At 38.2% G+C, this 27,802-nt stretch overlaps 1 protein-coding gene across 1 annotated transcript in view; it reads right to left on the minus strand.

The window, feature by feature from the left end:
• Positions 1–27,802, minus strand: part of RGS22 (regulator of G protein signaling 22) — a 63,562-nt gene that overhangs the window by 28,518 nt on the left and 7,242 nt on the right. The window contains exons 3-13 of the mRNA XM_032181153.1: positions 25,258–25,479; positions 20,175–20,260; positions 18,614–18,779; positions 18,096–18,264; positions 14,446–15,106; positions 13,757–13,918; positions 12,686–12,857; positions 10,929–11,065; positions 8,277–8,394; positions 6,592–6,693; positions 437–631 (exon numbers count right to left, since the gene is read on the minus strand). Of these exons, the coding sequence (XP_032037044.1) occupies positions 437–631; positions 6,592–6,693; positions 8,277–8,394; positions 10,929–11,065; positions 12,686–12,857; positions 13,757–13,918; positions 14,446–15,106; positions 18,096–18,264; positions 18,614–18,779; positions 20,175–20,260; positions 25,258–25,479 (2,190 nt within the window). The remainder of the gene's footprint in view (positions 1–436; positions 632–6,591; positions 6,694–8,276; positions 8,395–10,928; positions 11,066–12,685; positions 12,858–13,756; positions 13,919–14,445; positions 15,107–18,095; positions 18,265–18,613; positions 18,780–20,174; positions 20,261–25,257; positions 25,480–27,802) is intronic.

Genomic DNA, 27,802 nt, shown 5'->3' on the forward strand with positions numbered 1-27,802 from the left:
GGAAAGTAGTGAAAAAAAAAATACACTGTACTACATAATCCCTTTATAGTATATATATATATATATATATACACTATATATACTATATATATATAGTATATATTGTGCTATATACTATATATATATATATATAGTATATAGCACAAAGAGAAATTTTGCTGTAGCAAGAGGCATTCCTTCCCTTTCCACCAAGTGTGGGGTCTATTAAGCCTGCAACACCCTTTGAAGTGGAAGTCTGCTCTTCACAAGAAGCTCAGCCTACTCCTTGCATCTTTGTAGAAGGGAGTGTGTGAGTGAGATATCCCATAATACTTCACCCTTCCTGGCTGTAAATAAAGCAGAATTAAGTGCAGGAGTGGGGAAAGGCTGTATATGAAAGTTCTTGTGATTTTCTTTGATGACAGAAATTTTTCGCAGTGTCATCCAAGCCAATTACCTTTCCGTAAGTGTACTTGTCTGCTTCCACCATTTTCATCCATGGTTCTAACAGAAGAATGAGGATATATTCTTCTGCTAAGTCAAAAAGATCCTCAAAAGCTGGGTCAATTTTCTGATAAATCATGTTTTTCTTCCTCTGATGAAGTCCAATGTCCATACTGGCAGATGGGGCAATGTAAGTTGCATAAAGGAACTGTAAAAAAAAAAAAAAAAAAAAAAAAAACAGAAGAAATCCTTACCAAAGCAAGGTTTATAATACGCTTTTTTTTTATGAAACACACAGAATTTGCCATTCAACATGTAAAAATAGAGAAACGCAGAGCCTGGAGAATGTTTTCTTTTCACTAGCATCACATTGTTGAAGCACAGTCTTTTTTTGTCTTTTTTTTTTTTCCTCCCAAAAGACTTCTTTTTTTTCAAACAGAGACCTAGATCAAATTCTTCTTTCATTTTAAATGTTTCACAAATTGCTGTGAAAGACAATACTGAAGAGTTGGAAAAAAGCACTTTCTTCCAGGAATATCTTGAAAGCATATATTCAAGAATATCTCTCTGATACATCACAATGCTGACTGCAGCTAAGACATCAAGTGAAAAGAGAGATTGCCATGATAAAATTCATATAAATGCTTTCTCTTATTCACATTGTCAAAGTCCAACTATTTTTAAACATATGGTTGGGGATCAGATTAGTAAAAAAAAACAGAACTTCTCTGTAGGACGGCACTGAAGAGTCCATCTTCAGTATTTATTTTCACACAGTTTTGACAATGAAGAATGCAGGTTTCTGATAAATCTCATTTTTCTTTATGCTGATAAAATCCAGCTGTAACTAGTAGGTGAGCAAAGCAGTAGAAGGAGGAAAATAGTACATCTACTCTGTTTTCAAGTAATAATAGAACACAGTTGTTATTAGATTTCTAGCACAGTGAGAGAATGTTTGAGTACATTAAATAATTATATTTCTGTTTGACTTAGATCAAATTCTGACTTATTAGACTCTTTCTTTCAAACAGCAATAGTACCAGACTACATCTCTATTCTTTTGGACCTTTCAAACATACCTTCTAGATTCTCACGGTATCAGGTCATCGAGGAATACAGAGCTACAAAAGCTGAAATCCTCCAATTAGAACCTGTAATTAGTATATTTGCTGTTTCTGCAGGATTCCACTCCCTTTCTATGGAGATGTAATCACTGAAAACAAAGACTGTAGCTATTTTGGACCACCTTACCACCACCTTTTTGGGCAACCTTGTTTGTAGCTATTATGGACCACCTTATCAGTGCAGCCCAAAGGTGGAAGGGTATGGCTGAGGAAATAGGAAATTCACATGTAGAGTCCTAGCCAAAGAAAAAGACCACATTTATCCTAACTTATACCTTTCTCAGCAAATCGCTGAATAAATTGAAATTTAACAGGGAGAGCATTAATTAGGTTCACAGTGATTTCAAGTCTTAGAAGTTACTTTGAAGAACCCTAAAACTACCAGAGCTTCAGTTATGTTCTAGCCTGATCCAATCCATGTAACATGTAAGATAGACAAATTAGAAAGGAACAACCCAATGATAAAAAGATGCAACCTATTTAGAAATAGATTTTTTAAAGAGAGGTTAACCGGTTAACCATTTTATTCATCATTAGGGATATATTGGTCCACCTGTCATGACTCATAAAACCACACAAGCAACCTGCAAATAGGTGAAAGGGGCTAAAATAGGTCCTCAATATTTTCACACACATTTAGCCTCATTCCTTAAATGGCTGGTCATTTTCAGTAAAGATTTAAGAATAAAATTAAAAAAAAAATGAAAAAACACAACTTACTAGGTGGTGTTCCTCTTTCCCTCATGATTTTGTACACAATGGGTTAAATTAAATATTTTTACCAGTATTCTTTCGAGATGACAAAAAATATCTACCTACAGGGTCAGAAATTGCCCAGATTTCTGAAATTTTAAATAGTCCAAAACCTATTGGCAATCTGCTAGCACAAACACTGTTGTGATGTTTTGCTGTATTAGGGACTGCCTTTGCAGGCTACTCGACCTGCAAAACTTCTCTCTAACCCTGTTTAATTTCATATGAAAAATTAGTGCATAATAAAGAAATACTTTCTTTTTTGTTTGTGTGTTTTTCCATAGACAATTGTTAGGGCTGGTAATACATGTGAAACAGAAATTTAGAGGTGGTTAAACCTCTAAACCTAGTTGTGCACTTTTCCAAACATAAAGAATCAGACACTCAGAGCTGTAATCGGTACAGCCTCTTCACCTTTGAAGGATGCAGATTCACACTGTCTGACAATTTGGTGTGATGCCATTTTTTTGCTTTAATCCTTGTAAGAATCCATTGCTATGGAATTTGACCCACCATGTAAAAACATAACATCACAAAGCAATAAATTGACTCTTATAAATAAATTGCATGCACTTGCAATATTTTTATAAATAAATTGCATGCACTTGCAAATGGGGTGTCCCCTGCTGAGGGTGCAGGCACATCTGTAGGTCTGTGCTGATTTCAGTGCAAGGACTGTGGGAAGACCAACTGCTAAGAGTTCTAGGCATGTCAGAAAAGAGGAAAAAACACAGCCTTCAACACTGGGCAATGAAATTAGCAAGAGGAAAAAGAAAAAAAAGGAGAAAAAAAAAAGCATTGTGTCCTTTTAAATAGAATGGTCATAGCCTTTTTAGATTCCTTTGTCATGGAAATTTTATGTTTTTTTCAGTCTCAGTGGAACAGTGAAACTGTGGTATTGGCCAGTGTCCTAAAGGATCAACAGGAAAAAAAAATGACATTATATGAATTTGAAGTTTATAAAACTCTTACAAAAATCTTAGGCATGTGATATCAAGTGCACATCATGCTTCATTTACTCGATGTTTTGTTTCTTTTGTAAAATACAGAGAACTTTCCTACCTGCCAGCTATACATTTTCCTGTAAGTGCATTAGAAGTGATGGATCCAGCCCAAAACCCTGATCTGGAATTTTGATCAGAGTTTGTATCTTGAAATTAATTATGATGGCACAAATCTGAAAATATGAAATGTTCAGAAAATTCAGATTAAGAGTTTGGTCTCTTTTACTAATTTTCAAATCAGGGTTTTTTCAGGCCTTGGGTTTTTTTGTGAATTCACCTTAGATGAGAAGGCTTTGGTAAGTAATCTCAGAATGACTAGAGTAAAGCAAAAAACACCAAAAATTTAAGTCCAAATGCTTCATGTTGCTGCCCTTTGGTGTGGATATTGCACTGATCTAAATGAGGGGCTTGTGCAGCTGCTTGACAGAATTACATGATGGGAAGAATACAATGCACTGCCTGGCCTTAAATGGAAAGGCTGCACTGCCTTAACCTCCATCATCACTTTCCATTAACATAAATCTTGCATCTGACCCTAGAACTTCACAGTAATGAAAACTTCCTTTATCTAAGCTGATTCTAGTGTTAAAATATTGTACTTCCCATAGCTATATTAAACTTTCCAACTCTAAGTAACATTTTTTTTTCAAAGGATGCATCTGTTTCTTCATTGTTTTTCTTTCCCAATTTATTTTACACTCCCGCGTGTATGGTTATAGTGAATAATGACATACGTTCCTCGGTGATTACCAGTACCCATCACTTTTCTTATGTATCAGATTTCATCCTCACTCTATGTTGTTGTTTGTTTTTTGTTTGTTTGTTTGTTTTTGTTTGTTTGATTGATTGTTTTTGTTTGTTTGTTTTTCCCTGAATGAATGAATATACATCCCCCTGAATGAATGTGCTTCTCTATCATAAAACTATATAAAAATACCTAACAAATGAAACAATGAGTAGCAGACACACAGCAATCCAGGTTTGCTCTTGTTCCTAACAGGAAGCAGGCAGAACACATACAGAATACTCTGGATGTCTTTTTCTGTAATAAATAATAAAATACATAGGATGATGTGTTGGTAGAATCTGATCCACATTCTCTTAGGAGTATTTGGTATGACTATCTTATTGTGCCAAAGGTGAGCACAGAATCTGGGAGAGCATCTTTTCCATAAGCAGACCCTGTAGATTGGATGCAGCTTGACTCTTAACAGTGTTCCAATGAAAACAAGAATAATTTTTGTGCAGCCTTAAAAGGCAAGCTTGAGAATGATACCAAATGTTGCAGCACATGTGTTGATTTGTTATGTTACATTTCAGCTGTTAGTTATGCTAATGGAACAGTTTCACATATTTCGTTTTGATGTATTTACTTTAATGGCTATGTGTACGTAGCTCTTTGCAATTGCTTAGTAACACCGATTGTGCGATGTTCTGCTGTCACCACCAGGCCAGCACTGGAAATTTTGATAAGAAAAATAAAAAAGACCTGAGCCGTAATTTTCAACCATACAACCGTATCAAAAAGAGATGAAGATGCTGTGAAATTAATCTGAATTAAAAACTGAATTGTAGCTCTTAACCTGAGATCATCATAGACCATAACCTAAGACTGGTCTATGAAAAATATACAGGAAGATCAAGACACAGTCTAGATACAGTAGGTTAAATAATTATTTTTTTTACTTAAAAAAAAAAAAAAAAAGAATTTTCTCATGTTTTTTTTGACTTTACACAGAGTGCCACTGCCACACTCCTAACTCTCTGATTAAACAAGCTAACTATGCCCACAAATGGCACAGTAAATTTGGGCCAGTATATCTTTGCCTAATGGAAAGAGGGATTTATCCAATCTGTTTGTGAATCTCCAACATCTTATATTTTCTGAGTAACAGTCCCTATCAAGTTTCCCCAGAGATTATCTAGTTAAGTATACCACAAGTTCAGAGACTCAGCTACAAAGTTAAAAGGATAGGGACAAAACATCCACACAGTCCAACTTGCTTGTGCAGCTTCTTTGATAGGTGAGAGTTCTGAAGAAGGACACCAGGAGAGGCAGCCAGCTTACGTGTCTGTTGTGAACTAGGTCCCTAGCCACAAACCCATGCAGCTATGGGAGATGGTCAGCCTTAGGAATGCCATCGGTAGAGTTAAAGGGGAAAAAAAATAAACAAGGTAGTACTTCAGGTTACCCAGTATGCAAGAGGGAGAGGGAGTCCAAGTTTCAGCCTCTGCTTAGAGTTTCCATATAATTAACATCGATTCTAGTGAAAAAAATGGACAAATATGCAATGTTGTGTCATTTGCCCCAGTAAAACTCCCAAGTTAGAAGAGAAGACGAATTCAAGATGCTCAATAGTGTAAGCCATACAATGAGATTATTCTCCACTGCTCCCTAGAGATATTTGCTCCAACAACCTCTGAAGTAGTTTTGCTCTATTACAGCGTATATTCAAGTATGCAGATAGAATATACTCCCACACAAGGTTTACAGGGGGAAAACAGACTGGTTTCACAAAATTATGTTAAAAGTTGCTTGGAATCCTTCTCACAATATCACACTGCTGTAGCCTCCTTCCCTGGCAGTATCAGACTATTTTGCAGTCAGTAAGAGCTATCAGTATCCATGGCCTGGGGTGAACCACCTTAGATTTGTTTTATTCCCTGACTTAAAGTGCATATTCTATTAAGAATACTTGTTTATAGGAAACATCCATTCTGCTTGACAGTAAATAAGGGTCTAAAGATCAAATCTGGGGATGGAAGATATGCTTATGTAAAGAGTATGAATGCCCTGACAACCAGAAAAGGAAAATCAGGACTGACAACTGAAAGATCCATTTTCATGACTTAAGGTCAATATCTGAGGCCTGGACTACGAGACCTGCAATTTTAACCCACGTAGGAGACGGAAAGAAAGGTAAAACACAATTAGATGATTTATAAAAAAATGTTATCACAGATGTTAACACTAAACAGGAGGTTTCCAAATACGACGTAGAGTAGCAAAGGGGAGATCAGGTAAACTGAGTATAATAGATAAAACTGGGAACAGACAACAGAGCCTAGAAATGAAACTATGCATGTTTAACATTTAAATCAAGACATTCTGTGGAAGCAAGCCAAAGAGCTTCTTTTATTGTCCAAAACCAGATATACTTTGGTGTGAGTTGTCAAGATTTGGAAACTTTTCTATCTTCTTTTCAGTCTTTACACTGAACAAAAGCATTTGTGAAGGGAATGAACAAATTTATTTGTGAAGAAAAAATACATTATTTACAACTTACTTGAGCTTGCTTGCATATTTTGAAGGGATGAAGAGTTTCTTGGTAGAAAAGCTGATGATAAGCCTGTAGGTCAGCCCAAAAGTACGCACTGTTCTTCCACAACTAGAGATGAAAAAAAATGTAAGTTATTACTACCCGAATATCAGGCATTTATAGAAGGTTGAGTTTCCAATGCAAGTAATTATTTAGCTCCTTGGGGTCATCATAAATCAAGCTCAATTTAAAATGGATTTAATCTTCTGTTGCACACTGGCAGAAGGACAACATATTTAATGGCATCGTCACTGTGATACTATATCTTTTATTGTATCCTTTATGCATAATTGGCCATTAAAATTGTTAACATTGTAGTTAACATTTGAAGAGTAACCACATTTCAGTGGCATAAAGCCAGCACTTAAGAAGAAATGCTGATAACGGACATGCAGAATTTGTGCCATGGTGAAACAGCATTTTGCAGCAATAACCAAAACAATTAAATATTGTATACTTGATATATGTTACTGTGACTATCGTTGCATTTTTGTTACATGAATTTCTGAGGCATAGTGTCTTGGAACCAGTTCATAAATTCAAACAAATGCCAAATTATCTTTTAAAAAAAGGAGTCTAAATCTTTCCCCAAATCCTCTGTTTTAATTATGGTGTTTGGATCTGAAAAATACCCTGAAACCACCATCATTGGACAATAATGAATGTGTTTCAAAAAGATAGGGACAGGAAACTTTTTTCCACAAACTTTAGCCTATGAAACCTGGCATATAAATGAAGTAGGTTCCACAGTTTTAGACAAGCCCTTAAGGAAATAATTTTCAAAGGAGTTTGGCACCTGCATATACTAGAGGATATGTGGGTTGGTGCCTATCTCCCATGAAAAATGAGTTACTTTTACTTAGATTCTATCTGTACACATTTAACATTTTTAGTTGAAGGTATTCAACTTTGAAAATGTTGACTTTTTCCTTCTGGTAGCCAAAGGCATTTCTAGCTACTGCTGCTCGATTTTGGGTTGTGCTAGCAGTGAAACAGATGTCCATCTTGATCGCATTCAAGTCTCCCCTAAAGACTTAATGTTCCTCAAAAGCCACTAAACACTGACTCAGATCAATAAATTGTTCCAACCAATCTTCAATTTACACCCAGCAATGAATGATGACTTTACTGACTGCAGGGAAGAAACAGTGTTATGTTTCTCAGAAATCCAAAAAGCTTCATGGAAGTAGAAGAACGTTTTTAAAACATTGGAGAGTTTGGACATTGCTAACCCAACAAGCAAGAATGAGACAGATTATCATGAGTAATAGCACAGCGGATTTTCCATCTTTATAAAAAATGTTTTTGTGGGTTAAGACCTCATTTTTTCTGCCAAGTTAAAGGCCAGTTTTTAAAAACGATTAGTCTTTTTTTTTATTCCTGATGGTACATTCAGATTTCCAATAGGTTTAAGACAGTTAGGATCTGACAGCTTGGTTAAGACCTGTCATTAGTTTGAATATACATATGAACAGTTTATTGTTGTTGAGGGATTGTAGTCTCACAAGTAATAATTCATCCAGTCATCAATCTTTCTTTCTCCAATTTTTCTTTTTTTTTTTTTTTTTTTTTTTTCAGTCTGGCTGCCCTCTATAACTTGGCATTCAGTCAATTATGGACTAAATTATCACAGGGTAGGAAAATGCTCATACCTTATTCCCTGACTTCTCACAGAAGTGTGTGAAGTAGTAGCCTGCTCTGCTCTCCAAATAAAGAGACTGCAGCATGCTTTCCATTATTGATCTCCCTAAGACAGCACTGCCAGCAGCACTTTTCCCCTGGACAAAAAAAAAAAACACAGTTATACAACAAGGAATAACAGGCTTTCATTATTTTTAAATGTCAGTACATTGCAATGGAGGGCCATGCAGTGTGTTCAATTAGTACCTTCATCCCAAGAAACCAGACTCCATTTTCTATTACATGTGCAATTGATCATAGCTCTCCTTACCATTTTCCTACTAAATATTCATGTTTTATGGAGTAAATCTGATGACTTAAGGTGTGTAGAGCAGCAAAATGACCATAGCATCCCACAGGTGGTTCCTTGAAATAGGAAAAGAAACTTGGCCTTAATTCTGTCATTGACTCTTTAGCACTGAATCCATGGAATTGTAGTGATACTAAACTATATCACGTAGCTGTCAAAAGCTGTCTCAGCTCAGGCTACTGTGTTTTGTACTAACAGAAGTTACCAAGTGATATTTTTGGTCAAACCTCATAGTGGTTAATCTCCATGGAATAAAATATGTCTCTTGGAGGTATGCCACCAACATCAGTAACAAAATCATGAATATTGTAAGGGAGAAAATCCATACCCTTTACAGCAGCTAGCTCCCAGGGCATTTGAGGAGGAATACATCCATTTTGCCAATGCTCACAGAGAAGCCAGAGGAAGTTACAAACTAGTACATTAGCTTCTGATGATCATGAAAGAGAAACTGGCCTGCCACCTCTGATGGAAAAGGTGAAAGTAGATGAGGATGGTGGCTGACCACCAGTTTCTTTCCAAGCAGTAACAAGGGATGGAAAAGGCTTCTGAATCAGAGTAGGAAGATCCCACTCCCCAGTATGAAGTTAAATTGTGGATCCCTGCATTCCCCTTTACATTGTTTTTGTGATAGCAAATTGGGGGGTCCTGACTGTAGGTTCCAGTCTAGCCTTCCAAGTGTAAACAGATAGAATTTTCCTTCCCTTGGCCAGAGAGAAACCCTGCATGATGAAGGTGCATAAAAACTAATAGTTCATGATGTAAACATTTCCTGAATGTAAGTTTCTAAATGTAAATGTCCCTAATTGCAAAGACAAGGCTTTTTTTTTTTTCTTCTGTCAAAATTAACAGAGAAATAAAAAGAATGCAGTGAAGTAATAAACAAAGTATGGTTTTGGTGTGAAAAGCAAATAATCTTGTGCTCAACTGATCCAACTAATTCCATGCATGTGTAAACAGGCCCAGATTTCATAACATACTTTTTTTAGGTATGAAGCCATGGGTATTGGTACCTCTGTGAAACAGCAATCTGCTTTGTGAACAATCCACAACCATTAAAGTTTTAGATATGTTTTAAATTGCTAAATCTGGACATCTCAAATTGCTTGATTTGCCAGCATTTTAGAAGTTATTAAGAGAAGGCTCTTCTGTTCGGCCTGTCCCTCCTGAGGCTTGCTGGACTGAGGGCTTGCTTAGGAGGCAATAATTCAACAAACAAAAGAACAAAGAATGCAAGCAATAAAGATGACTTTTACAACTGAAATATTTTCCCCTTATGAATTTTACTATTTTAATGACTTCCTATGCCAGATTCAGTTCTCAGTTACACTTTAAGTCTGATATACTTTCCTAGGTAATGATTCCACTGAAGCATTTATCCAGTGAGTTTTCCATAATAGCCTACTGAACACATGGTCACCATGGAGAAGATCAACACTTTCTAGTGAAAATAAACCTCTGTATGTGCCATGATTTCCTATCAAATAGGTGACAGATACCACACACAAAATGCTGACATTCTAATTATACCTCTGCATAAGGCATTGACATTCACATAATCAAACCCATTTCCCCCATCATTGCCTACTTCCCCTTTAATACTACAGAATAAAATATTTTAACCCATGATGCAAGACAACTAAAATTTTCAGGTACTACTTACTGGGAGCAACTCAGCATAGGTGTACTTTCTACGAGCCTGGTATTTCACTTCTGTAGAGCCATCCAAAGTTGTACAAGGTATCATGTCCCTGCTCACTGACTTTGGCCTAAGTCCACCAAAAAAAAAGAAAAAAAATCTATTTAAGAATAAAACTAAAACTGTCAATGAAATAAACAACTAAGAAAGGACATCAGAAGGGTAGAAAACATAGCAAGCAGTAGGGAAAAAGTAAATGGAGTTCAAACTTACAGTGAATGTAAAAAAGGTGAAGAAATACTTTTTTCATGTGACCCCATGAAAATAACTGACACAACATATCTTTAAGGCCAAATGCTTGAGGTGAGTTTAGAGAATGTAAATGTATGTAGAGAATATTAATGGTTACATGAAAGGGTAAAAAGTTTGCATTTGGAGAAATAACCCCTTTTGTGTTGTGGCACAAGCAAATGAATAACTAATCAGACAGGAAGAAATTCTCCATGCAAGCAATCTATACCATAAATGTGCTTCACTAAGCAGAATACTGTATTAAAGATAAGTATTCATGAAAACAGTAGGATCTAAAAGCCTTTCATAAATGTTTGAGGTGTATTGGAAAGATGTACTTTTGTGTATTTTTTGAAGTACTTTTTGAAGTCCTTTTGTGCTTACCACTTTCTAATGCTAGAAAAGTCATCCCTTTGGGGGCTCTGACGTGAAGACAAAATAGGTGATAACCTTGATGAACTCTTCAAAGAGAAATCTGGTGTGGCTAGTTTCAAAAACGTTGGTGTGCTGGTTCTACTTCTCTAAAAGACAGCAGAAAAATAGGGCAATTATGTTATTTTTCCACCTTTGCATTTTTTTAACGTGTTCTCATTAACTACTCAAAAGCATTAAAAAGGTTTTCAGGACCATTGTTCCTTATCAATCACAATATGTAAAGCTGGTAATCGCAAAAAACTTCTCTGAATATCTTCCAAGATTTTTCAGGACTCTTTAATAACTATGATAACTTAGAAATTGCATTTTTAACAGGTAGAAGTATGTTACATACACTTTGCATAGAACTACAGAGGATGTCAGGTGAAAAGCGTGCTTTGTGAATCTCAAGGACACCTTGAGTAGCTCTCTGTAAACCAGGGCTGTAAGAGAGATACAATTGTTCAGACTAAGAGAGAAAGGGTGCATTCTGCCACACCTTCACTAACTTCTGAACAAAATCATGCTATGACTTTTTGGAGATGCCAGTTGTAGTCAGAGTGCTCTCAGAAATCCAGCCTGAGTTACTGCTTCTTCTAAGCTGTTGCAAGCCCAATAGATACAGAAGATTCAGAAGTCCAGATTTCTCACAGCAAAAACAGCAGCAAGAAATCAGCTGATTCTGTAAGAGTCACAGGTGCCAGGTCATAGTTTTCTTCATGCACTGAACCCAACAGGGGCTGGAAAACCTGCAGAGTTAGGATCCTGTCTCCATGACCTAGAGCTAGTCCTGGGTCATTAGCACACCTCGTGAAGCCAGAGCTGGTCTCTGTAAGAAGCAGCTGCTTCTGGCCCATTCCTGCTGTGCTCAATGGGAATCTCATCCTGAACTCAGCTGCTTCTGAACAGGAAATCTCTCCCACTGTTTTTCCTCCATTATCCCTATGAATTAGCTTTTTGAAAACATGCACTATAACTGTAGTCTAAAACTATCCACTTCAAAGTAACAGAGGCGTGTGAACAGATCTGTGGCATAGACCATCCAGTTCTTGATACTGGAATCACACTCTAGAGTCATATTCTCCAACTGCCTCCTGTCCAGAGTCTTAACACATCATTGCTGAAGACCTGCTGCTTACACTGCAATCACCTCTCAAAATGAGGCTTTCAGGGAAGAGCAGAGTCAAAACTGAACTGGCCGCCTGCAAGCTACATGCTGTGAAAAAGACAGGTCACTGTCCTGTGGTTCATGGCCCTCTGTAGAAAACAAAAATCATGTGTTGCTAGATTATTGAAGTACTGTGGTGTTAGAAGCTGAGCAAAACTCTGCCCTTTTTATAAACATGAAAGTAGATTCAGGGTAACTGCAGTGAAGTTGTAGGAATTACTCAGGATTAAGATAAGGCTGGCTGAGGGGCAGAATCTATGCTGCTAGAACTTTAGTATTTTAATTCTGAGAATGAAAATAAAATACATATTCAAAAGACTTACAAAATAGCCAGGATATAACTGAGAAGAAAGTTTGGCTCAATTTACAGTGACCTGTTGCATAAAATGCAGTAAAATGATACTTTATTTTGCTATACAACCATCTGGAAGAGACAAGATTGCTAAATCTCAACTTCCTAACAAGCAAGTATGATATGCTTGTTACGTTGAACTCAAGGAGTTTTATTGTTATTTTTGATGGGACAAGGCTTTGGTCTCAATGTCATGATGCTACCTACCTGAGGAAGCATTCGGGGCACGCAAGTTTTAGGTGTCAATGGCAGCAATGATACCATTTGTGGGAAAGGATCAATGTCTACCCTCGGTCTCTCCTGGCACGTGTGCCAGAACTTCAATTGTGCACTGGCAGTATCTATTGCTGTTGAGTGAGTGACACAGAATCTGGGACCCCTAAAGAAAAAGAAAAGGAAACAAAAACAAAAACAAACAAACAAAAACTAGTAAGTAGAATTTTTCCAAAGCATGAAATACTAGGCTATTTGGCTTTTTCATTTTTTTATTTTTTAAGTTATGTTTATACATTGCACTCTAACAAATTTAAAAACAATCTACACATAAATTAACTTAGGTTCCAAATACTGCACCATTACACAGTTGCCTTTGTATGAGTCTGTAGTGGGATATGCCACATTCATCCCACAGCAAAGAATAGGAAAGAATTTTAGGTCACAAGACATAGACCACAGCTCTCATGAGGCTTCACAGCAAAGTACACAACTGCAGGTATTTGTTTCTGCCTGCAATTTGTTGATACCCCTTGGGGAGGAGAGAAGACCTTCAAAAATCTAGCTAATGTTTTGGAAACAGGCTAGAATTTGTATCCTTGCTTAAGCTGTCAATATGTAAAGGCATTTTGTATAACAGACATTGAACAGTAAAGTCTCAAGGTCAAATTCCACGTAGATGTATACACAGAGCATCCTCAGAAACTTGAGAAGGGCAGTATGGGGAATAGGTTAGGACAGAATTAACCTTCTACGCCTGCAGGGATTTCTCTACCCTGAAGCCAAAGTTTATTAGAATGGTATCCAAGGTAGCTATACACAAGGTAGCTCAGATGCTCTGGCAGTAAAATAACAAAGGTTCAGTAAGGCAGATCTACCTGTCTTCTCAACAGATTGCAGTGTAGTTTAGTCTCAACTGAAAACTTAGAGGCAACATCTGCTAGTATTTATGTGACATTACTTCCCATAATTGCAATGGGATAAGTGAGAAGAAATAAACCTAGTAGGCTTATCAAAGAAAAGGGAAATCTGTTAAAAGTAGAATCTTAGTTCATTTTTTCATACCAGTAAAGAAGAAGAGGTTTCACTACTTCAGGCTGAATCCGCTTTAAATGCTTTATATTCCACTGATCTCCACGTAGCAGATCAAGTCTAAATAACACTTCAGAAGTAAGGAAATAGTCTCCACTGCTCAGCAGATAGAATTTTTTCATCCTATCAAGTTGCCTTGAGTCAAACAAAAATAGTCACATAAGCATGTATCATATGCTATACAGAACTAAGTACAGTACATTCTGCTGGTTAACCTGCTGTCATGCAATGTATCTAATTGCAAGTGGCAGAAGCCAAAACAATTTTTCCACAAATTAAAGACAGGTTGTGTATAAGAAAAAAAATGTACTTTGCCTTAGGATAGACAACCTGAATGTAGTAGAGCCTGTCGCTAAAGCAGTTTGTCATACAAAATGCCCCACTTGTGATTTTCAGTTCTTTTGTTCTTTTTGCCTCTCTATCACTTTCTGTTTTCCAAATTTATTTCTAACAAAGCCTTAATGCTACAGTGATTCTGAGCACATGTAAGTTTTGCTTTATGAGCTTCAGCAGACTCATTTCTGACCTACCTGTCAGTATACTCATGATTAATTGTGTCCATTCTATTCAAACATTATTTATTCTGAAATCCCAAAACCTCCATTGATCTGTGTTACAAATATAAAAAATAATAGGAATAAATGATAAATAATAGAGAATACCTTTGTTGCCTTGTAGTGTCCTTAAGAACCTTTAGTCTCTCAATATCCATCCAGAGACACCAATACCTTTCCCCAAGTGTTCCTTTAATGAATTTCTTGAATCTTTCAAACTCATTTCTGTTGCCAGCATCATACGTTTTGTGGCTAATACACCAAGCAGCCCTACTGTCAGCCCCATCACTTTCAGAACTTGATCTTAAGCTCACTTCTTCAGTATCCTGTTCTCTTATATCTCTTGTGGAGTCTAAGACTGTAAATGGAGAAGCACTTTGGGAAAAGAGTGGCTCTGCTGTACTACAGGCAACTTCATTATCCGCTAACTCGCGTACAAACACTTCAGGCTGTTTATGGAAATCCATGTCACTCTCAATCTCAGCAGATGGCTGGTGGCTCAGTTCTGAAATTGATTCCTCCATTGCTATGGTTTCTTCTGGTGTCTGAAGAGTTGCATTCTCCTGTCCACTTTCTTCTTTTGATGCACTTTCCAGTTTCTGGTCTACATAAATTAGCTGAGTGTGAGAAGGAGTTTTAGCAATGGCCACAGAAGAATGGTCCTCAGCCTCTCTGGATTTCTCCCTAATATCATCAGCTTTTGCTGATGCAGTCCTTGAAGGGGAAAGGAAACTCCGTTGGTGATATTCCTTAGACAGGGAACCTGCTTCTGCATTAAATCAGAAAAGATCATTGAACACGCTGTTGGTTCAGGACTGCTCTCTTGCACATCAACATTTCCAATGCAACTTACTCATACTGTGCTGCAGCAGCAGAACAACGAGACCGTGTTGCACTGCAGCACAGGTATCAGTGGAGGTGCTTCTGCTCTTGCTATCTGGCTAGAAACTCAGCTCCATGACTCAGAAACACATTCCCTATTGCATTCCAGAAGAACAGCAGAGTTCAGGAATAACTCCCTCTGGAGTAAACTGTCCTGTTTACTCAGCTGAATATCACAGATCCTCAGCATTTGTTAAACCACCCTGCAGCAGGGCCTGATTTCTTCCCTGAGCGTTTGCTCATGGTTTGATCAAAATCACAATTCATAGCAGGATTGTTTTCTCTTTAGGCATAAGGAAGCTAGTAAGTGATAACTCTTTGTATACTTACGTTGATTATTGCAAAGTGTCTAAAACATCGAATGGACCTTTGTTCAGCTGTCTAAAGTCTTGGCATACACAGGAGAACAACAAAGCCCTTGATTATGTCAAGGACTCTGGAAACATTTAACAACCCTGCAGTCCGGTCTGCCACCCAGAAATCACAGAATCACAGAATTGTCTAGGTTGGAAGAGACCTCAAGATCATCGAATCCAACCTCTGACCTAACACTAACAAGTCCTCCACTAAACCATAACGCTAAAATCCTTTCTGGTTAGAGATGTTTTAAAACTAATAAGTCCATAACAGTGACCAGACATGTTTGTTTGGTTGTTGGTTGGTTGTGGGTTTTTTTGTGGTTTTTGTTTTGTTTTGTTTTTGTTTGTTTTGTTGGTTTTTTTTGTTGTTGTTGTTGTTGCTGTTTTGTTGTTTTTGTTTGTTTGTTTTTTGTCTACACTACCCCACTCCTCTTTGTGCCCATGCTATGAGGCATGCCCTGCCATCCTGGTCTGCTGAGAAAGAAACTTGATGCTTTATCTTACTCAAGAACCTTTTCTACTTCTAACAGACTTTCAACAAAACATGTACTTCTGGAACATGTTAGTGGAGATGATTTGAATATACATAATGTTTACCTAGGTTAATGCTGTTACCATTGCACAGGTCAGCCCTGTAAAATTGAGCAGAATAACTGCAGATATTTTGACCATCAACAGAATCTAAGTGAAAGGAAAAAAAAAAAAGTAATATTTCAACCGTGGCTTTAGAATATCTTCATATCAATCCAGTAGTTAAAGTAACTAGATAAGCTTAATCTTCTGTATTTTCCTAAATATAATACTTAGGCAATTGCATTCTATTGTGTCAGTAAGGTAAACACCTGGGTACATTCAATCACATTGTCAAAGAGATGGATGCTATGAACTCTGAGCACATGCACTACATCAGACTGTGACAGAAAAGGGCTAAAGCCCTCTGAGCCACTAACTTCACACGTGCAATGTTATCAGCCAATGTAACTCTCCAGTAGGCTAGTCAATAAATGGCAATGGCAGTTAGACATTCCTTGTGTCAACCTACAAAGAAGCCAAGTGCAGACCACTGCACTAAACTATTTCTAATACTGTCTTTGACAAAGTATAACTTCTCAACACAGTTCTATGAATCTGAAACAGGAAGAATGATTTCACAAGACCTAGAAGGATCAGGGAGAGAGGCACACAGCTTTTGAGTAATCAAAAGCCAAGTGGTAATTTTTTTTGCTCAAGACATCTGTTCATCACCCTGATCCAACTGAAGCAGAGAGCAAAGAATTCAAACTGTATTGTCAAAGCAAATACCTTCAACTATTGCTCTCTTTTTAATTGTAGGCTGGTTCTGAGAAGCTTAGCTGATGCCCTTTATTGCTTTTAGTTCTTGATCCCTACAACAGATGAATATTGTGCCTAAAAATAGTTTTCTGACTGGAAAATGAATGCTAGCTTTCCCGTGAAAGAATAAAGAATAAAGAATAAAGAATAAAAACTTACTGCTGTGAGTACATGTAAAATCAATGTCTATGTTATAAAACACTGCTTTCAGCGAGAAAATACATCCATTGAGGCAAAATGCTCAGAGGACAGAGAGGTTTTCTATAGTTCTATGCCCAGTCCACTGCAATACAGAGCCATGCTACATAATGGCACTCTGCAAGAATGGTGCACTTGTGACCTTTCTGCTCAAAGCACTGCAAAAATTACTGGTAGAGTCATGAGCTGCAAACAAGTGCAACTTGAATAACTTTCAATCCATGAATCAGCAATATGTTTCCTGAGAAAACCCACATGGGTTTGGGAAAGAAGACAGATTTCTGGAATTACCACGTCTTCCAATTTTCCATTCAGCCTTTCTACTCCAAGGTCCCAGCAGTACAAGTCTCAAGGCATGGCTGTTTTTTCTCTGAGAATGGGAAGAGAGAGAACTCCTAGCAACATTGTTCATCTTGCTAGTGCAGAACAGAAGCAAAGCTATGCAATCATGTATGTTAACATGTGTGTCTGTGTGTTTTCTCCCAGTACCTTTGAACCTGCTGAACAATTTCAGTTAAGTTTGACTGACAGACAAGAATGTCACAAACAATTACATTCTCTAAGATTCATAAAAACTGGCAGCCAGAAGGCCTGTAAGTGTCAAACATAAATACCCTGGGATGGCTGCAGTGCAAATCATATATTATCAAATACCCAAAGGATCTAGACAATAAAGTCTTTCAAATCATCTCAAATGAAAACCAACCAACCAACTAAACAAGCAAACAAAAGACATATGTGAGACACAAATATGTAAGGAAAGCGGCTTCTACTATCACAAAATTACTTGACTATTAGGTCAAATTTACATTTAATGTTGTGACTAGGGAAAGAAACAAACCCATTTTTTCCCCCATCTGAAGCCTGAGATACCATGTGATACTTTTAGAAAGTAGTAAGTGGAGTTAGTAGCAATTCCTTAGAATGCCTTCTATTTTGACTAAGTCAGACAGTTATATATACAATATCTGGGCCTCTGTTACTTACCTAGGCCAGTTTTGTCACTTAATGAATCATCTCTTTCATGCATCTCTGGCAAATGCTGAATATCTTGAATTTGACTAGAAGCTACAGGACGCGTAAATGAATCTGTAGTTTTTGTGCAATCACTTTCCTGTGCTAACGTAAACCAATCCTTCGACTGAGAAACTGTAGCCTATGAAAAGATATGTCATAAAATAATTCAGCGTTATTTATTGCAGTGTTTCTGACAGAGGGCTTACTGTCTGCAGTCATTTTGTGCAGTCTGTTTGTATACATTTCTACTCCGATACTTCCCAGTGAAAAGAGCTGTATGACAGTAGCTGAGCATACTCATAATACAGCAGCAGTTCTGTTTAAGTTGTGTTATGACCCACCAAACTTCTTCGTTAGCCCAAAGAGCTTTAAAAAGATGGAATATTCAGAGACTCGGTTATTCAATTAAGTTGGGACCTCAATTACAATAATTTAACCCAATGCATTCAATCTAGCTCAATGTTACACCCACTAAACGTTCATTTTACCTGGCCAAGTGATACATAGAACTTCTTCATAGTGAATGAAGTCTCATCCTCTTCAGGAGAGGGAGGACTAGGAACTTCCTTCCTTATCCAGGGATAATAGTTACTGTCTATAGTGAAATTAATGCCAGTCTGGCTCCATTCTACTTGTGATATCAATTTAGCTAGCCTGGAATTAAATGTTCAGACAAGAAAATGGTTAATCTTAGCTTTTAGTCAGAGAAACAATTGATTTTTCCCTAGAATAGGCAATGAAAAACATGATCACTCTGAAAATAAATTGCCACAAGGAACTTCATGTTCTACTTTATTATTTCACCGCTCGCCTGCTGTCACATATGTAAACACCAGTACTGCCATTCCATAGTCCACCAGCTTTACAGATGGTTGGCCTGCTTTACATTATAAATCTTTACCAGCAAAATTGATTTCTGTCAGGATGATCTTGCATATATCCATACAGCTCCAAACCCTGCCAAGAAACACTTGAACATATTGTTTGCTAAAATTGAACTATTTCCCCAGATTGCAGAAGCCCTGTATCAGTACCAGACATTACATTTCCTGTCCCTGACACAAGCAATCTGTGAGCAGCAATGCCACAGCAGTGCTCATACTAATTGAGCTTTCAGATGATAACAAGACAGCAGGTGCTACCATGTTCAGTTGGCTGCTCAATGTAGACATAATACACTCCAGTGCTACCTTGTGATATTGTGAACATTGCGATGTCCAGAAAAAGGCAGTATTAGAACCACATGACCAGGAGGATCTTGAGGATGCTTTGGTCTCAAGAACTGTGGCAGAGCTTACTCAGTTAAGTCAGATAGTAGTATAAAACCAAGGTGAATGTGAAGTGAAGAAGCCTATGCCTTAGCATATGACCATGAACTGAATGCCCATTTTTGTTTGTCCCCACTACTTGGAGGCAAAAGGATTTCATTCTAGGATTGGGGTACCTTGTGGTGGTTTCACACTGAAGGGCAAATAAGTTCCACAATGCTGCGCTCTCATTCCCCTTCCTCAAAAGAGCAGGAGGAGAAAATATGATGAAGAAAGGTGCGTGGGTTGGGATAATGACAGGGAGATCACTCACCACCTACCACCATAGGCAAAACAGACTCAGTATATGGAGTATATATCCCACAGAGAACCTTGCAAAAGGAAATCTGAAGTGGGCCCGAAGATACAAAACAGATAATTAAGATAAAAAGGACTGTCTGTCTTTTTTGAATAGATTTTATGGATTCATCTCTTTTACCCATATGGCTTATATATTAATTAGAGAAAAATGTATTGCTACCATTATATCTCTGTGAAAGAGAGATCCAGGAATCTGCAAATACTCCTCCTACTCTCTCTGTAGTGTTGTAATATAGTATGTAATTGTAGTCAAAGATAATTACAGAAAAACAAATGAAAAAATCACTGATTTTAACTTATCCAGGTTGCTAAAAAGCTAAAAGACGAGATGTGAGAGAAAATATATTGAGTACTGTCATGATTAGTTAAAGATAAAAGAAAAACGTAGATATAAAACTAAGAGCATAAAAGACTGCAATACCTGTATTCAAAGTAGCAATCACTTTCTAGAAAAGCTGGAAGTCTTTCCTTCTTAATCCACTGCACTGCTTGTTCTCGATCAAGGCGCTATTAAAAAAGAAATGCCAGATATTTGCAGTATTCTTGACTTTATTATTTTGCTTGCCATATAATGGATTCTCTCCATCCCCCTTCTAAAGAAGCATTGTCTTAAAAAACTAGTATACAATGAACATCACCTTTGTTATCCAGTTTAGTCTTAATTGTACCAGGAAAATTGAATTTCTTTGCTATTAACAGGTAATAAGATCTAAATACGATTTTGCCTATGAGAGTACAACTTTTTTTTTTAACAAATCATGGCTGTTTTTTCTTCAAAAATAATGTCTACCTAGACTTCAGCAAGGCCTTTGACATGGTCTCCCCCAATATTCTCCCGGAGAAGCTGGCAGCCCATGGCTTGGACAGGTACACACTTTGCTGGGTTAAAAACTGGGTGGACAGCCAGGCCCAGAGAGTAGTGGTGAAAGGAGTGAAATCCAGCTGGTGACTGGTTACGAGTGGTGTTCCCCAGGGGTCAGTGTTGGGGGCCATCCTCTTTAATAGCTTTACTGATGATTTGGATGAGGGAATTGAGTGCACCCTCAGTAAGTCTGCAGACAACACCAAGTTGGGGGGAAGCGTCAATCTGCCAGAGGGTAGGAAGGCCCTGCAGAGGGACCTGGACAGGGCGGATTGATGGGCAGAGGCCAGTGGGATGAGGTTCGACATGGCTAAGTGCTGGGTCCTGCACTTTGGCCCCAACGACCCCATGCAGCGCTACAGAGCTAAGGGAAAATGGCTCAAAAGCTGTGCAGAGGAAAAGGATCTGGGGGTGCTGATTGATGCTCTCCTGAACACGAGCCAGCAGTGTGCCCAGGGGGCAAAGAAGGCCAGCGGCACCCTGGCTTGTATCAGGAATAGTGTGGCCAGCAGGACCAGGGGGAGGTGATCATCCCCTTGTACTCTGCTCTGGTGAGGCTGCACCTCGAGTACTTTGTTCAGTTCTGGGTTCCTCAGTATGAGAAGGACGTTGAGGCCCTGGAATGTATGCATGAGTCATGCTTTTACCGCACAATTCCAATACAAATTAAATGCTCATAAATTTTCTGCAGTAGGAAACTGATAATTTTTCTTATTCATCTTTTATAATCAGACATTATTACATTTTATCCCCAATAATTTGAGGAATAGGGAAGCTTTAGCATAAATTATGATTCCCAAATGGTGGAACTCTGGATATTAAAAATAATAATAATCAAAGATCAGTTATCACCTTTCCCATTTTTATGTTGCATAACTGCATTGCACACAGTAACACTTTAAATGGAAATCTAAGTGTGAATAGAATCAGACCCATAATATATTTCCGCTCAGGTGGTCATTTAAATCTCAGTGCCTAGTCAAAGCAGAAAGCTAGGTGCCGCCAAAGAGTGATTTGGAGGGTGAAAAGGAGGTGTTAAGCGGTGAGCTACACAGAAACAGCTAACTGAAAAACTTGCCTGAGGGTCTTATAAAGAGAGCAAGTTCTCCGAGTGTGGGCCACCGTGAACCGTAACTATTCAAATGACACAACACACCTTTTTTACTTTTCTTAAAAAAAAATAATTTAAAAAATCGTGTTTTTTAAATTCTTAGGGGATGACTGGTTTTATTTATCTGAGATGCACTTTTCCATTTAGTGAAGGTGAAATTGATGATTAGTAAAAATGCAATAACTCCTCTTGTCCAGAGAAACAGGTGAATTTGGGTCAAGGATGGAAGTATCAATGTTTTTGCTACTTGCTATATCAAATAACCAGTTCATGTAAATTACATTTTAAATTTTCTTTCCATGAGCTAATATTTCATTAGGGACCAGGTTTATTTCTCCTTCATGCATATCTGTAGGGGATTAAAAAAAATCTAAATTACTCAGAAAGTGGGTGGTTTCATTTAGAGAGAAGAAAATATTTCAAAATACGGAAAGCTTATGTTGGCAGTGGCTCACACAATGTAATTTGTGGAGATGGAGACTAATTACTCCCAACCATACCGTATATACCTCCTTTTGGTAACTAACAAGCCTTTTGGAAATACAGAAGATTGTCTCTTTATTTTGGCCAGTCAGTCTGCATTTAATATTTATGTATTTACTGACTCACAGCCCAGTTTTTTATCTGAATGATTCATAACATGTTCACGTCTGTACATGGTTGGTACACAAAATTATATATACTATCAGAAGGAAAGAATCTCTACTCTTTCTCCTTCCCCAAAGACAGATGCAACATTCAATCTGGTGGGTTTTGTTACCTTGGTTAGCTTCCTTACCCAGTCAGCCTTAGGCCATGTTGGGACCCAATCCAGTAAAGCTTTTAGCACGTGTTTAAGTTTAAGCATGTGTTTAACTTCACTTGATTAAAGTTAAACACATACTTAAGTGCTTTGCTGAACTGGGGTTTCTCTGAAGTAAGGTATGTGGGATGCCAGCCAGTTTCTTTCCATAGTGGTGACTGGGTCTACCCAACTCTGCAGGTTTTTTTCTCAATATATTTCACACCGAGTTGATTTTGACTATTGATAAGAAATTACCTCCAAATCAATAACTAGCAAGCGTGCATGCACACATGCAGAAGGATCTTTTGCTTATCCATAAATTTGTGGCAGTGTGAGAGAGAATTAAAATAGAGAGAAAAATGCTGCCAGTGCATTTCTCAGGCTATACATTTGAAGTCAGGCTGTAGCCTGAAAGGTCACAACTCATTTTCACCAATAATGTGCAAGTGAGTGATGGCTGCTCAACTATCAATCAATGAGAGAAGCAAAAATAGAACAGTCAAAGCAACAGAGGCAGCCTTGCTCTATGCTTGAAAGATCAAATTCTATTTGATTTGAACTGAACTACTTGACGCAGTGGGTCTGGGATGACTTCTGGTTCCGCCACTGTGTGGTACAATGAATGAAGTTGACATCTTTCACCTTACATAGTTGCAATCCTGATTTTTGGCAGACTATTTTGCAGGCCACTTAGTTCCAGCTCAACCTTAAAATGCCAAGTTGAAGTGGATGAGTGTCTAAATTCTCTGGTTCGGGATGGGATAATTTTCTTCCTATTAGCACATATGGTGCTGTGTTTTGAACCTGCGACCAAAACAGTGTTGATAACATACTGTTTTAGCTATTGCTGAACAGGACTTACTGAGCCCCAAGACCTCTTCTTTTCACAGCCTACCAGCAAGGAGGCTGGGGGTGAACCAGAAGATCGGAGGGGACACAGCCAGGACAGCTGACCCCAGCGGACCAAAGGGATATTCCACAACATATGCTGCCCTGATATAAAAGCTGAGGGGAGTGATGTTCAGAGTGATGGCATTTGTCTTCCCAAGTAACCATTACACATGGTGAGCCTGGCTTTCCTGGAAATAGCTGAACATCTGCCTACCAATGGAAAGTAGTGAATGAATTCCTCGTTTTGCTTTCCTTGCACTTGCAGCTTATTTATTTATTTATTTATTTATTTATTTATTTATTTATTTATTTTTATGTATTAAAATGCCTTCATCTTGATCCATGAGTTTTCTCTTACCTTTCAAATTCTCTCCCCAGTTCTACTGGGGGAAAGTGAGCAAGTGGCTGTGTAGGGCTTAGATGCCCACTGAGTCATATTGTTCCTGAAAAAGCCATAATGCTTCCCATCTTTGGAAAACTCCATGGAGAAGGAAAGATATCCTTAAATAATATAGGAGCCCTGTTGCTCCAATCCATGAGAGATGTAAGTAATAGTGAAGACAAGGTGATGGCTTTGAATTTGTCAAAAAAGTCATCCACTGTCACAATAATGTGAGGTTATCCAAGAGAACAATGTTAGCCACTCTTGCACAGGCACAAAACATTTCCCCAGTTGAATCCTGACCCCAAATAAGAAATCAAGAATACATGTAGTTCTTCTACTTCTGAGCTTTTGTCCCAAGCAAAATATTAATGAAAATAATCATTTAACATGGTGGGCATGTCTGTGAGCTTTGTCCCATTTTAGCATTTTCCCAGTTTATATTGCAGATAGTTGCAATCTCACATTGCTATCACTTTGTTAAACATCGTTGCCTTTTGACCTCTCCCAACATTGTGTTTTCTTTTCTGAAAATCATTAAACTTATACTGAGCAAAGCAGCAGTCTGTTTTAACTCCCTGATTTTCTCTCAGCTTTCCAGCTATGACATAATTTAGAGCAGCCGCCTCTAAAAATGTAGCAAGACCTTAAACTGGCCTTGAATGAAATGAACTGAAGTCACATCAGTCACACCAATGCAAAATAAGCAAGAAAGGAATAAACCAAGTATCCCAGTGAAATATATTTTTGTGCTCCAAAGATATTGCTTAAAGGTAAACTCCCACAACTAATGTCTTATATTCTCACAGATGCATATGGTACTTTGGTACTTGATTTTAACATGCCTAATCTGGTGCTGAATAAAGTCCTGAAAGTGAGCACGTAACAATACCAAAATTGATGATGTCTGAACAAATCTGAAACTCTTTTTTTTTTTTTTTTTTTCTCTAAAATCCAACCTATTTTTCCATTAATTTACTATTCTTGTTGCCAAAGGTTATTTTTTCTGGCCATTTCAATTGATGCTAACCATGTAAACCCTTTGGGAATTGATGGGGGAGAGACTTATGTGTTGCCAGACCACAGATGAGCTCATAGCCACATAAGGAAATTAATTAATAAGGAAAGACTGAGATGCATTAGTTTCAGTCAATTTGCACATTCCAGGGATCACTAGTAAAGTAACTGTTGTCATAATATTTTTTCTTTTAATATTAAAAAGTATTCAGACCACACAACTGAATCCTGCCCTAAAGAATCTTCAAAATTCTGTGCTACAGGATGTACATGTGTAATTCCATTCAGTTGTCTGGTAGACACATGTGCATTGCAGGGCATAATTTGGCCCATCATTATGTTTTCCTAACATAAATTAACATTTTTCCCAAGCTACCAAGCCAAACACAACAATAACTACTGCCAGTATCTCTACAGTAAGATCTAAATATAAACTCAGTGGCTATAAGATGCTTACCATAGTGTTGTAATTTGGATCAATATTGAAGACAGGAGAAGCGCTGATCTTTTTGGAAAGCTGCCCATCATTCTTTGCTTTCCTTGTAACATCATAAATGGGGTTTGGAGGTTTCTGATCATGTAGAACTTTTTTCAGCTGGTTTTCCAGGCGTTGTGGGGCATCATTAACTACTTCAAAAACCCCAAAGTCAGGGTTAAATTTAACTGGCTGGGCAAAAGTCTACAAAAAGAAGTTTGGAAAGTTTTTAGCACTGTAATAAGGGAAATATCTCATTTAAGAAAGTTACTTTTTATAGTATAGCTGCATCCTACAGAATACAAGCTGGTATTATGAGGCTTCTTTCTCTTGATTCTAATTCACTCTAGATCACAGACCATTCTTTTTCAGATGCAAATTATAGATCCACTGCACAAATGCCTAGAACATATAATTCATAGTGACTTCAACAACTGTTCTGCAAGAAACTACTTTAGATACCAGATCAGATCTCCAGTATTATTTTCCCATTTACTACCACAAACAGGCAAGACTTGAAAAGATCAGCAATGAAGCTGACTTTTTAAATGTGAAAGCATTTGAGGAGGATGAATCTGAAGATTCCCAAATATAAGAAAGGCTTTTCCCCATAGTATTACTTGTAGGTCAAGCACCTGCCATAACCTATGGCCTATAGTGAATATACAGCACTACAACAGATAGATACGGTAGTACACATGAGGCAGACCAAACTTCATCTTCACCTACATAATTTTAACTTTTGTCAACACACACACACATTAAAAAAAAAAAAAAAAAAAAAATCCCCGCATTGTACATTTTAAAACAGATCGCAGAAATCTTTCATCTTTTAGCTCTCATATTAAATATTTCCTTTTCTTCTACATATTTCTACATATCTTTCAAGTGAGGAGGGGAAAATATTGATGGATTTTACAGAAATCTTGGGAGATAACCAAACCCTTTATGAAACTGAGGCTATACACAACCAGAGCATAAGTATCTCCATATTGAGCTGGAGGACTAGCGGACATGTCGTATTTAAGAACTGAAGAAAGCAGGAGGGAAAAATCCTGGCCATATCCAGATCCAGTGCCAAGACTTTTTTTTGGCGTTGTTCCAACTAGGATCCCACCTGGTGTTTGTACAGTTGTCGTTCCCCTGCACTTAATGAGATTATTATATTTTTTCAAGCACTGTATTTTTCATTTCCTTGAACTTCTTCATGTATCACAGTATGCATATAGAAGCATATATATATACACACACAGACATAATTCATACACGTACTACATATGTTGAATACATGCTACATATAATATAGAAGTATATTATAAACCAATTTTATTCTTCTTTACACCTATGTAAGTCCAAAGCAACCATGTCAGTGTCAGCTATTTTGTTGCTTCTGTTTGAAGCGCCTTTGTTGATAAATGTCTTATAGAGGAATGCCCCAAATCAACCCATGTGGCTGCAACATGTGGTTACAACATTCCCTGCTTGTCCCATAATGTCTCGCTGCGGAGGCTCAGCCTGGCAAAGCACGTAGCACGTGAGAGCTTTAAGTATATCACAGAATCACAGAATTTTCTAGGTTGGAAGAGACCTCAAGGTCATCGAGTCCAACCTCTAACCTAACGCTAACAGTCCCCACTAAACCATTTCCCTAAGCTCTACATCTAAACGTCTTTTAAAGACTTCCAGGGATGGTGACTCCACCACTTCCCTGGGCAGCCTGTTCCAGTGCCTCACAACCCTTTCAGTGAAGAAGTTCTTCCTAACATCTAACCTAAAACTCCCCTGGCTCAACTTAAGCCCATTCCCCCTTGTCCTGTCACCAGGCACGTGGGAGAACAGGCCAACCCCCACCTCGCTACAGCCTCCCTTGAGGTACCTATAAAGAGCGATAAGGTCGCCCCTGAGCCTCCTCTTCTCCAGGCTGAACAAGCCCAGCTCCCTCAGCCGCTCCTCGTAGGACTTGTTCTCCAGGCCCCTCACCAGCTTTGTCACCCTTCTCTGCACCCGCTCAAGCACCTCCATGTCCTTCTTGTAGCGAGGGGCCCAAAACTGAACACAGTACTCGAGGTGCGGCCTCACCAGAGCTGAGTACAGGGGGACGATCACCTCCCTAGCCCTGCTGGCCACACTGTTTCTTATGCAAGCCAGGATGCCGTTGGCCTTCTTGGCCACCTGAGCACACTGCTGGCTCATATTCAGCCGACTATCCACCATCACTCCCAGGTCCTTCTCTGCCTGGCAGCTCTCCAACCATTCCTCTCCCAGCCTGTAGCTCTGCTTGGGGTTATTGCGCCCCACGTGCAGGACCCGGCACTTGGCCTTGTTGAATTTCATGCAGTTGACCTCAGCCCATCGGTGCAGCCTATCCAGATCCTCCTGCAGAGCTTTCCTACCCTCAAGCAGATCGACACACGCACCTAACTTGGTGTCATCTGCGAACTTACTGAGGGTGCACTCGATGCCCTCGTCCAGATCATCGATGAAGATATTAAAGAGGACCGGCCCCAGCACCGAGCCCTGGGGGACG

This window comes from Aythya fuligula, chromosome 2 (genome assembly GCF_009819795.1).
Source record: "Aythya fuligula isolate bAytFul2 chromosome 2, bAytFul2.pri, whole genome shotgun sequence".
Lineage (NCBI taxonomy): Eukaryota > Metazoa > Chordata > Aves > Anseriformes > Anatidae > Aythya > Aythya fuligula.